At 38.2% G+C, this 12,828-nt stretch overlaps 1 protein-coding gene across 1 annotated transcript in view; it reads left to right on the forward strand.

Annotated features, from left to right (window-relative positions):
• Positions 1-12,788, forward strand: part of tdrd12 (tudor domain containing 12) — a 151,414-nt gene extending 138,626 nt beyond the window's left edge. Inside the window, exons 30-37 of the mRNA XM_073069663.1 lie at positions 4,073-4,148; positions 8,268-8,365; positions 8,539-8,660; positions 9,570-9,624; positions 9,737-9,850; positions 10,044-10,197; positions 11,862-11,934; positions 12,626-12,788. Coding sequence (XP_072925764.1) covers positions 4,073-4,148; positions 8,268-8,365; positions 8,539-8,660; positions 9,570-9,624; positions 9,737-9,850; positions 10,044-10,197; positions 11,862-11,934; positions 12,626-12,723 — 790 coding nt within the window. The 3' untranslated portion in view covers positions 12,724-12,788. The remainder of the gene's footprint in view (positions 1-4,072; positions 4,149-8,267; positions 8,366-8,538; positions 8,661-9,569; positions 9,625-9,736; positions 9,851-10,043; positions 10,198-11,861; positions 11,935-12,625) is intronic.
• Positions 12,789-12,828: the final 40 nt, after the last annotated feature.

The following is a 12,828-nucleotide window of genomic DNA, read 5'->3' on the forward strand; positions in this document are numbered from 1 at the left end:
CGAGGCCAATGGGTAAACCTAAGTAATTTCTAAAGTACTGTAAGTACATGTTTGGCACAGTTTTGTGGGCCGAAGGGCCTGTATTTTGCTGTAGGTTTTCTATGTTTTCAATCAGTATAATTGTACTGTCAATACTATTCAAAGGAAATATTTTATCACTTTTTAAATGATTGTACGAAGTACACTATATACCACAGTGCAGATGAGAGGACTTCCAAGCAATTTGCATGTAAACCTCTTTCAGTTCTGCTCTTTAATTGACCTCTAGGTCAAATATTTTTTGATGTCTTGATGGTCCACAGTAGTGCATACAGATGAGTACATTAGCTAAAATATAGCCATTAAATTAACAGTACCGTTAATCTGGAAGTATTGATTTGTCATCCATGTTGAGATATGACAAGTGTTTAATGTAATCATTTCTCAAACTTCTAGTCTCATAAACACAAACTTAATAATCTAAAAATATGAGCTGCTCACAAATGTTTCTGAGAAAACAAATAGACTTCATGGGTGGATGGTAGAGTAGGCTGTCAGGTGAGGGAGTGGAGAAGTTATATGACCGTCAGTTTATAATGTACCTTGTTTCCGTCCTGATCATCACTGGAGACTTCAACCAGGCCAGCTTGAAGTCTCCGACAAGCTTCCACCAGCATGTCACCTGTGGTACCAGAAGATCCAACGCACTGGTGCACAACCGTCAAGAATGTTTAATGCGCCATCCCACATCTGCCCTTTGGCAAGTTTGATCATCTGTCTGTACTTCTACTCGCAGCCTATAGACAGAGTTGGAGGACCGCAGTATCAGTGGTGAGGACCATGAACATATGGTCAAAGCAGGCGCAAGACTGGACCATATTCAGTGATTCACCTTCAGATCTTTTTGAGTATGTGATTGCCGTCACCGATTTCATCTAGATCTGTGTTAATGAGTGTGTGCCTTCAAGGACATACCACACGTACCCAAACCAGAACCTGTGGATGAACCAGAAAATTAGTAGTCTGTTGAGTGCTAGATTTATGTCATTCAAGACCAGCAATCCAGAACCCTACAGAAAGTCCAATCACGCCCTACAGAAGGACATGGCAAGAATGAAAAGATAATTCCCTTTGAAGTTAGAGGCACAGTTAGTTGTACAACAGCTGTGGCAGGATGTGTATGCTGTTACTTCCTAGAAAGCGATGCCTGTAAGCATAAATATCTGTCATGCTTTACTCCTTGACGAGTTCAATGCCTTTATGTGTGCTTTGAAATAGAATAAAATTACACTTATGCAAGTACCCACAGTATCTGGCAACCTTGTGATCTCTGTCTTCAAGATTGATGTCAGAACATCCTTCAAGAGGATAAACCCTTGCAAGGCATCAGGACCCGATGCTGTACCTGGCAGGTTACTAAAAATGTACCAACCAACTGGCTGGTGTGTTCAAGAAAATCTTCAAAGTTTCACTGCTGCAGATGGAAACCTTCTTCAAAATGCCAGCAATCATACTGTTGCTTAAGATAATCAGGTGAGCTACCTCACTGACTATCACCTGGTAGCATTCACATCCAGAGTGATGAAGCGATTTGGAAGGTTAGTAGTGGCTAGAATTAATTTCTGCCTGAGCAGGGACCTGGACCCAATGCAGTTTCCCTATCACCACAACAGGCTATAGTGGTTGCAATCTCAATGGCTCTCCACACCGACCACCTAGACAACAGTAATACCTACATTAGGTTGCTGTGCATCGATTATAGGTCAGTGTTCAATGCCATCATTCCAATAATACTAATTAACAAGCTTCAAAACAGGGGTCTCTGTACCTTCTGCCACTGGATTCTTGACTTCCTTATTGGAAGCCCATAAATAATATCTCCTTCTCGGTGTCAGTCAACATAGGGGCAACTCAAGGATGTGTTTTCTGTCTGCTGGTCTACTCTCTCTACACTTAAGACTGTGTGGCTATTCACAGTTCAAACACCATCTATAGATTTATTGATGACACTGTTGACAATTTCAGGTGGCATCAAGGAGGTGTGTGGGAATGAAATTAATTGGCTAGTTGAGTGGTGTTGCAACCAACAACTTTACACTCAGCAAGCCCATGGAATTGATTGCAAATTTCAGAAAGGAGAAATCGAGAGAAGATTCACCAGTCTTCATTGAGAGGTCAGCAGCTACAGGTTCCTTAATGTCAACATCTCAGAGAATCTAACCTGGGCCTAACATATTGATGCAATCAACAAGAAGGCACACCAACACCTATGCCTCATTAAGAGTCTGAGGATATTTGATAAAATAATGGTACACCTTGAAGAAAATGTACAAAACCACATCCTGGAGGGAATGGAGTTCAAATAGCAGCAAGGGGGTGAAAATTGATTAGGGCACCAGAAGAGCTAGCTATGCTTAAGCCACTTACCCAGTCTAGATGGAATACATCCTTAGAGGAGATGTTTTTTGGACAATTTTGGCAATCATTCAGACAAAGTGCCATATTATGAAGGACCCCATGCACCCCTCATACAAACTCTTCTCCCTCCTGCCGTCTAGGAAAAGGCACCGAAGCATTCCAGACTATGTAACAGTTTCTTCCCCCAAGCTATCAGACTCCTCAATGCCCAGAACCTGGACTGACACCAACTTAGTGCCCTATTGTCTTGTTTATTATTTATTGTGATGTCTGCACTGTTTTGTGCACTTTATGCAGTCCTGGCTAGGTCTGTAGTCTAGTGTAGTTGTTTTGTGTTGTTTTTTACGTAGTTCAGTCTCGTTTTTGTACTGTTTCATGTAACGCCATGGTCCTGAAAAACATTGTCTCGTTTTTACTGGGTACTGTACCAGCAGTTATGGACGAAATGACAATAAAAAGTGACTTGACTTGATAATGAAATGCCCTTGTTCAAATGGACATAAGTGTATGCCAGAGAATTACAATCCAGTCAGATTCCAATGGCCACAGGGAGGCCTTGAATACAAAAATTATGAAAAGAACAACCAAGTACTTGGAGAAATTTATATAGATAAAGATCTAATACATGATTTGTTAAAAGCAGAAAGTTTTTGAAGTTAAGAGATTTGCTAGATATAAAAAGTCATGATTAGATAGGGTATTTGAGGGAACAGATTTTAAATTAGGACTTGCATAGCAGAAAACCTTTTTACCTAGTTAACATATTGCACTTGCTGCCTGAAAGAGCAATGGAGGCAACCAATTGCTCAGGCCTTTTAGGAGAAAATTGGGTAAGTACTTGAGGAGAAATGTTTGTAGGGTTTAAGGAATCCTGACCTATTTCTGTGCTGTAACACTTCTAATGTTGAAGTGGTGCAATCAGTAAATGGCAATATTTTCCTTTAAATTATTCTGAAATTTTATTAACAGGTTTTCTGTAATCTGTAAAAAAAAATAGATTTCAGTGAATAAATCTTAAATTTTGAGTTCAGATTTGATTCAATGAATCTCTTTCCTCTTGATCACCTTGCATCACCCCTCTCAGTTTTTGTCTTCTGTTTGTAATCACCTTCTTTCCCACTGTCATCTTGTTACATTTGCCTCAGTTCTTCCCCCAAATCTTTTCATGTCATCATAATCATTCTTATTCTTTGTTGATACATACCTCTTTTCTCCCAAAAATAACTGGATGCTGACATACTGTTGTATCAATTTCATTTTGTCTCTGAACTTGAAAATTTCTTCAAGGAAGGCTTTGCAATGTGAATCTATTGAAATATATAGCTTTGTGTATATCTGGCAAAACATTTGTAGTTAGGGAAAGTGAAATGCTAAAGGAACTCTGGGATTAGTTTAGATTGCAGAAGTAGAAGACTATCTCCACTGATATTAATCCAGCTCCTCAAACTGTCCCTTAGTAATTCATCTCCCACACTGCCCTGCACTGACTGAACCTCCACTGACTAGATAGTAGATCATAACTTGGAGGTGCCATTCAGCTACAACTCTGCAAATGAAAATTAGTAATATCATGGTCTTCTTTCCTTCAAGCTTGATGAAATGAGAATTTCCTAATTTATGAATTTGAAACTACCATGAATTTGTAGTAAAAGATTTAATATTACATGTTTTTCAGGGTTTGTGAAGAAGTTGAAAATCAACAGACTGTCAGCCTCCTTTGTGCAAAGGTTCAGCAGTCTTCAGAGGATGAGGTAAAATTGAACCAGTTTGGTTTGTACAAGTAATTTGAATTTTATATCAGAACAATGGTGAAACCCATCATGCTTCCAAGGATGAGGCACTCTGGTTAAACTAATCAAGAAAGCTGCTATTACTCTCCTGGGAATAAAAGTGTCAGATAGAGACAAAGTATTTAAAAAGGAAGTATTCCTGTTAGTGGAAGGACCAAGAACCAGACGACGTTGAATAATGGAACTGTGAGAGGGGAAAACTCCTGTAACATAAGTAAAAACATTTTTATGTGATTAGTTGTTAGGACCTGGATTGTCAAGAGGAGCACCAGAGGCAGATTCAGTATGTTTAAAAGGGCATGGATAAGTAGTTGAAAAGGGGAATAAGAGGAGGGCAAACAGGAGAGTTTGGAGTAAGGTATAGCTATATTGCTCTTGTATATAGCCAGGAGACAAAAAGGTAGGATCAGAGTAAAATAACTAGGTTGGTAAATTATAGGCCAAACACTGCAAAGAAAATTTTTAGAACTTCTGACTTATTAGACGCCTTATCATCTGGAATTGTTTACACACCACCTTGTTGAATAACAAAGGTATTTGTTCAGTATGCAATATCTTTATCAGAATTTCACTTGTGATTCCTGTATTTTAAGTATATCCATTTCCACTATTTACCACGCCACTATTTTATGATTGTGCTGCAAAGTCCATTTTTTTCCTTCTGAAGAAGGAACCCATTTGATACTTCCTTTGTTCATTTGATACAAGCAGACCAAACTTTCTGATAGTCAAGCAACACACATAATATGCTGGAGGAACTCAGCAGGCCAAGCAGTATCTATCAAAAAGAGTACAGTCGACGTTTCAGGCTGTCCTAATGAAGGGGCTTGGCCCGAAATGTTGTCTATACCCTTTTCCATAGATGCTGTCTGGCCTGCTGAGTTCTTCCAGGACTTTGTGTGTGTTGCTTGGTTTTCCAGCATCTGCAGATTTTCTCTTGTTTGTGACAGGTAAAATCTTTTTATTCCATTGTCCAGAATTTGTACTATTTTACTTTGTACCAGAAAACCCCCACTTTCCATCAGATTAGTTTTGGATATATTTGTTTCAATACCTCTTGATGTGACCTAACAGATATGTTGTTTTGATTACTAAATTTCCAGTTTTCTTATATGCATTTACTAAATTAATTTGTATCTAAGTGAGGGGAAGGGAAAAATGCCTATTTGAAATGTTCTTAAGAATGGAAAAAAGATAAATAAGCAGTTAGGCCTATGAGCATTCTTAAAGCAGTCAATTTCTATGGGGTTACCAATAACATGGAAAGGCCCACATTTTTCAGTGAGGTAAATAATGAAATTATATTAGCTGATGGTGTTATTTGAAGGTTAATGTTGGTTAAAGTACTAGGAGAATTTTTCCTACTCGTCTTCAAATTGTGGAATCTTATACCTCCAGCAACAGTGTCCTGGTTTAATGGCTCTTCTGTTTAATTTCACTTTAACAATACCACTTCAAAACTCCACTGACTAAAACTGATAAATACTCACATTGGATTGGATTGATTGATGTGGATTACAAATTACAGCAGGAGATAGAAAAGGTGTGTCAGAAGGGCAATGTCATGATGATCGTTGGGGATTTTAACAGGAAAGTGGACTGGGAAAACCAGGCCAGTACTGGACCTTAAGGGGGAGAATTTGTAGAATGTCTAAGGGATGGCATTTTAGAACAGCTTGTTGTTGAGCCCACTAAGGGATCGGCTGTGCTAGATTGGGTGTTGTGCTATGATCTGGAGGTGATAAAAGAGCTTAAGGTTAAGGAACCCTCAGGGAAGAGTAATCACAATATGATCGAATTCACTTTGAAATTTGAAAAGGAGAAGCTAAATTCCAATATGTCAGTATTTCAGTGGAATAAAGAAATTACAATGGCATGAGAGGTGAGCTAGCTAAGGTTGACTGGAAAGGACACTAACAGGAAGGACAGCAGAACAGCAATGGCTGCAGTTTCTGCAACAAAAGAGGGAAGTGCAAGGCAGATATTTTCCAAATAAGAAGAAATTTTGAATGGAAGAAATATACTACCGTGGCTGACAAGTGAAGTCACAGCCAAAGTAAAAGCAAAAGAGAAGGCATACAAGGAAGCCCAAGCTAGTGGGAAGATAGAGGATTGGGAAGCTTTTAAAAACACAGAAGGAAACTAAGAAAGTTATTAGGAAAGAAAAGGTAAATTATGAAAGGAAGCTGGCAACTAACATCAAAGAAGATACTAAAAGCTTTTTTTTTAAGTATATAAAGGGTAAAAGAGAGTTCAGGGTAAATATAGGACTGATAGACAATGACGCTGGAGATATTGTAATGAGAGACACAGAGATGGCAGAGGAGCTGAATGTGTATTTTGCATCAGTCTTCACAGTGGAAGACATCTGCAGTATACAGGACATTCAAGAGTGTCAGGGAAGTAAACTGTGCAGTGAAAATTACGACTAAGAAGGTGTTCAGGAAGCTTAATAATCTGAGGGTGGATAAATTTCCTGGACCTGATGGAATGCACCCTTGGGTTCTGAAGGAAGTAGCTGAAGAGATTGCGGAGGCATTAACAATGATCTTTCAAGAATCAATAGATTTTGGCATTGTACTGGATGACTGGAAAATTGTAAATGTTACTCCACTATTTAAGAAGGGTGGGAGGCAGCAGAAAGGAAACTATAGACTTGTTAGCCTGACATCAGTGGTTGGGAAGTTGTTGGAATCAGTTGTTAGGGATGAGATTATGGAGTACCTGGAGGCAAATGACAAGACAGGCCAAAGCCAGCATGGTTTCCTGAAAGGAAAATCCTGTCTGACTAACCTACTGCAATTTTTTGAGGAAATTAGGAGGTGCCTAAAGGAGATGCAGTTGATGTGTACTTGGATTTTCAGAAAGCCTTTGACAAGGTACCGCACATGAGGCTGCTTAGCAAGATAAGAGCCCATGGAATTACAGGGAAGTTATTAGCATGGGTGGAGCATTGGCTGATTGGTAGAAAACAGAGTGGGAATAAAGGGATCATATTCGGGCTGGCTGCCAGTTACCAGTGGCGGGGTTGGTGTTGGGACCGCTGCTTTTTACGATGTATGTCAATGATTTGGACTATGAAATTAATGGATTTGTGGCTAAATTTGCCAGTGATACAGAGATATGTGGAGGACCGGGTAGTATTGAGGAAACAGAGAGCCTGCAGAGAGAGTTAGATAGTTGAGGGGATTGGGCAAAGAAGTGGCAAATGAAATACAATGTTGGAAAGTGTATGGTCGTGCACTTTGGTGGAAGAAATAAACAGGCAGACTATAGATGAGGAGAGAATTCAAAATGTAGAGATGCAAAGGAACTTGGGAGTTCCTGTGCAGGATACCCTGAAGTTTAACCTCCAGGTAAAGTCGGTGGTGCAGAAGGCGAATGCAATGCTGGCATTCATTTCTAGAGGTATAGAACATAAGAGCAGGGATGTGATGTTGAGGCTCTATAAGGCACTCGTGAGACCACACTTGGAGTATTGTGTGCAGTTTTGGGTTCCTTATTTTAGAAAGGATATACTGACTTGGGAGAGGGTTCAGAGAAGATTCACGAGAATGATTCCAGGAATGAAATGGTTACCATATGAGGAACATTTGGCAGCTCTTGGGCTGTGTTCCCTGGATTTCAGGAGAATGAAAGGGGATCACATAGAAACATTCCAAATGTTAAAAGGCCTGAACGGATTAGATCTGGCCAAGTTATTTCCCATGGTAGGGGATTCTAGGATAAGAAGGCACGACTTCAGGATTGAAGGACATCAAATTAGAACAGAGATGCAGAGAAATTACTTTACTCAGAGGGTGGTAAATCTGTAGAATTTGTTGCCATGAGCAGCTGTGGAGGCCAAGTCATTGGGTATATTTAAGACAGAGATAGATAGGTTCTTGATTAGCCAGGGTATCAAAGGGTATGGCGAGAAGGCAGGGGAGTGGGGATGACTGGAAGAATTAGATCAGCCCATGATTGAATGGCAGAGCAGACTCAATGAACCAAATAGCTTACTTTGCTCCTATATCTTATAGTCTTATGATTGGTGTTTTGCTGATATAAATATAACTCCTTTTTGAATTGTTTTTTAAGGTTTTGGAAAAAGGCCTGGAAGTTCTGTGTCATCTCAGTGGGAGATCGGAGAGTGTGAATTTAATGTTAGCAAATGGAATTGAGTCAACACTCAGTGGGTATGTTTTGTTAAAGTATCTGCCAAATCCATTTGTATTTCTACAGTTCATAGTAATTAGATGCAGTAATAATGAGTGGGTATGTAACAGATTTTGTATCAAATATCTTAGTTTTTGATTAGATGTTTCTTGAACTTTCACAGTTTGATTTACTATGTTTTCTTGACTTTCAGGCTATTATCAAGCACATCCAATGAAAGTGTTTTATGTGAAGTTGTAAATAAAATCAAGTTTTCACTGAGTTCACAAAATCTTCATCTGCAAAATGATTCAGTCTTTTCTGAAGGAAATAATGGTATAGTTAGCAAACTTATACTTTACACTTAGTTATGGAATAAAAATTATTCTATATACCTAAAATGTTTTTGTCAGGTGCAATGTGTTCTGCAGCTCTTTGAAAACTATATTCCTATAAAATATCATGAATAATTCAACAACCTTAGTGTAGATCTTGTAAAATTGAGAGAGAGGGAGAACCATTTTATGTTGCCATATAATTTCTTCACCGACCGGTTCCATTTTAAAGTCACTTGAAATGTGCATTTTTTTCAAAGTTAAGTTTTATTTTTACTTTCAATAGTGTCCGAAAAGTTCAAACAGATCAGTACTTTTTGTTGCACTGAATATTCAGCTCTGCACAAAAATGGCAATGAGATTAGTTATCTCAAGCACTGTCCACATTCTGCTTGTATTGTCAATAGGATTTGGTTATGAAACCATCTGTTCAGATAACTTAGACCCTAGTGGAGGAGTCTCATCTAATGCATGGTGAAACTCTGATAAAAATTCTATTAAATGGAGACTCCAGAATGCAAAGTCAACAAGGCTCTTTATGTTGCACCTTTCACTGAAGATTTAATGAGATGTCTTTCAGCTGAATCCAGGCAAAGCAGTTATGTGGAAAGTGGAAACTGTTGTCAAGTACTTTGAGGATGGCATGCTTGGTCAAAGATCTCTGCTGTGGGCAATATCCGAGAATTAATAATGGTTTATTGGCGTAGGGTTGAGAATGTCGTACAAAGCAGAAACAGTGTATATCTTGTTTGGAAACATCGATGTTGTACCATGTAATAATGAATTGCTTAGCTAGTGTCAATAGAGTGCATCCATTTGACTTCATTGATAGGATTCCATGAACAGTATGAAGTTTCAAAGCATTGTACTATTTGAGTTCATCTTATGACATATTCTGTTCTGATCACAGATATTAAAGATATTCCCAGAGAACAATCAAGTCGTTCGACAACAGATTATAAAAGGTTATGCATTTTGATAATGATTCATTCTGTATTTGGCCATTATTATGGTTATATAATTAGAAAACCTTGTATTTAGTTCATTGTCCTTAAATGACGTCCATTATTTCTACAGCTTTCACCCTGAAATAAAGTGGCATCAAACTGATGATCATCTTGTGCTAAATATAAAATTGCAAAATGTTGCACAATATTCATGCAGATTTGATCAGTGCAGAGTAATATTCAGGTATGTAGAATAAGCATTGCCTACAAAATATTTGATAACCTTTGGTACATGCAGTAGGGTAATTCTAGGCAGTTTCTAGAGTAGGTTACATGTTTGGCTCAACATTGTGGGCCGAAGGGCCTGTAAGGTGCTGTAGATTTCAATGTTCTATGTTCTTTAGTCAATTAATCTTACATTTCCCATTTAAATGCAGTGCCTCTGTTGATGCCAAATTGTACTTGGCAGATTTGGAACTTCAAGGCAGTATTTTAAAAGACAAGTGCTTATGTATCATAAAAAATGAAGAACCTGTTATTACGCTGTTTAAAGAGGAGAGAGCTGTGTGGAGCAGTTTGCTGAAAATTAAGGTAATAATCAAATAATTTTCTTCTATTAATCACACTAAACAGAATGAAATGTATTTGGTTTAAGATGGCACTGGTGAAACACAGAAATGACTTACTGGCAGCAAACAAAACTACCAACTACTTTATTAATCGCACTTCTTCTGGAAAACAATCACTGCAATCAGTAGTGTCCCATTTGGAATCAAAAGGGATCTGTACAACTGGCATATTTGCTGTGTAATCTAAAGCCTTCAAGATGCAGGATGGTTGCACCGTGGCATCTACGGGCCAAATTGTGGTGGCAGGGCCCAGGCCCAAGAGCATATTGAAGTGATGGAGCTGAAGTCTGAGAGCGAGGAATGAGCTGAGGTTTGGCTGATTTATGTGCCAGGCCAGATTGAAAAAGTCAGGGTGTGGAGCTGGAGGCGAGGGATGGGACAATGTTTAGCTCACTGCTCGGCGAGGTTTACTTGACACTGCACTGAACTGAGGCTGCAATTCATGGGCTCCTGGATCAGCTGTGACTGGCTTCGTCGCTGTAAACTCAATTTTGCGAACTTTAGATCTGAATGTTATTTGCTTACTTTTTATTGTTTGCATGATTTATTTTCTTTAGCATGATCTTTTTAAAGGGTTCTATTTGGGTTTCTTTGTTTTTAGCTACCTGTAAGGAGACACATCCCAAGGTTGTATATAGTTTACCATATGGAACCTTATCAAAGACCTTGCTCTAGTTCATTGTGACTATATCAATTACAAGACTCTCATCAATACATATTTAGTACTTCTACAAAAGAACAATCAAACTGATCAGACAGGATCTCCGGTTTACAAAACTATGCTGACTATCTCTGTTTATCCAAGTGCAGATTAATCCAGTCTTAAGAATTTTTTTGAAGTAACTATCCTGTTAGTTACATGAGACATTCATACCTGTGATTATATGACTTATCCCTGGAACAATGTTGTTGTCCTGTATTACTGGTGGAAGGTTTTAAAACCTTTCTTGTCTCCCTTTGCAGCCAGGGAAATAACTCATCATGCCCTCGAGAGGTATCCACCTATAAGCTTGCTAACACGTGTACTAATTCCTCCTTTTTATGATGAGCTGCCCTATAATTTCAACTGCCGCTTTAGAAGAAGTTTCCATTTAAGAACTCACCCACATCCTCTGATGTAACACACAAATTGCCATTTTGGTTTGCAGTGGACCTTCCCTTTCCCTGGTAACATTATTGCCCTAATAAATTTATAAAATGCTCTGTGGCAGCTAAGTATCTAGAAAAGAGTGTGGGTGACAGGACTGAACAAAGAGACTTTTACAGTATCGTAGAAGGATGATGTAACTGAGAGGCCAAATAAGACACCTGTGGATGGATTTCAGGAGTAAGAGCATCTTTGTTCTACTGATTGTGCACTCAGCTACCAAATAGCTGGAAAGATGGGAGAAAAATTTAGAAAACAAAGATTTGCAAGAACAAAAATGTGCTATTGCAGGGACTTTATTGATGCATATTAGGATAATTTTGTTAACCAACTGATATTTGGTAAAAATTTATATATACTGAACATTTTGTGTATTCCTTGGAAAGTTAGCACTTCCATGCAAATATATTGCCATTGTGTTGAATGCATGTCAGTCATTAACCCTGTTACTAAAGGGCTTTATTGCAATTTCCTTTCAGAATCCAAATGTTACTTTTGATTTCAACTATTTTGTGGAGTCAACGGATGATAGATCTCTTCCAATTTACAATGGTAAGGCCCTCGATTTGGGGTTAAAAACAGAATATTTTGCTTCATTAAATGTTATAGTGATATTAAAGATAAATACAAAAGGTTTCATATCAACTGAATATGTATGCTAAGCCAGTGCAAGAAGGACAATATATTCCAACATAATGATAGTATTTTCAGCAGCAGCAGTTTCATTCCCTGATAATTGCATGGTTGGGAATCACTAGCTTGTCATGCACTAAAGGTTAAAGAAATGCATTTCGGCTGGACATGTCTGCTTTACACATAAAAATGACTACCATAGTGGGAGCATAAGATAGGGAACAGCCTACCGCCAACCTACACACCCACCCTTACTTCACTGATCCAGACATTCCTGTCCTCATTAACAAAATTGAGAGCTGTGCCAAAATGCTCTGCCACAGAAGCCACCAGATCCGAGTTGTAAAAGAGCCAATAAACTATGGCAGTTGAAATTAAGAGTGTACGCACATTAAGTATGCAGGAAAATATTCTCTAACTTCAGCAAATTTTTTCAAAAGATGAGTACTATAATTCAGAAGACATTTACCCACAAAAAATATTACAAGTTCAGATACTGTATTTATTGTTGAAATATTTAAAAGTTGACATGAACAAAATATTGCTGATATGATGAATTTAGATATTAATTGTAATATGCATTGAGGGTTTTTCCTCTTTTATTTGATAGATATAAGAAGAAAAGAGCATCAGCTAGTACTAGAACCCATGATCGATGAATGGAATAATTTTACAAATGTTTCTGACAGTTCAGAGGAAGATTACTGACGACTGTGGTATATTAACGTCTTGCATTAAATGTTCTCTGGGTTATACATTCACTACCGAGTTGCCAAGCAGGCCACTTCAGATTAGATTTAATGTTATATAAGT

The sequence above is a fragment of the Hemitrygon akajei genome, chromosome 17 (genome assembly GCF_048418815.1).
Source record: "Hemitrygon akajei chromosome 17, sHemAka1.3, whole genome shotgun sequence".
NCBI classification, from domain to species: Eukaryota; Metazoa; Chordata; class Chondrichthyes; order Myliobatiformes; family Dasyatidae; genus Hemitrygon; species Hemitrygon akajei.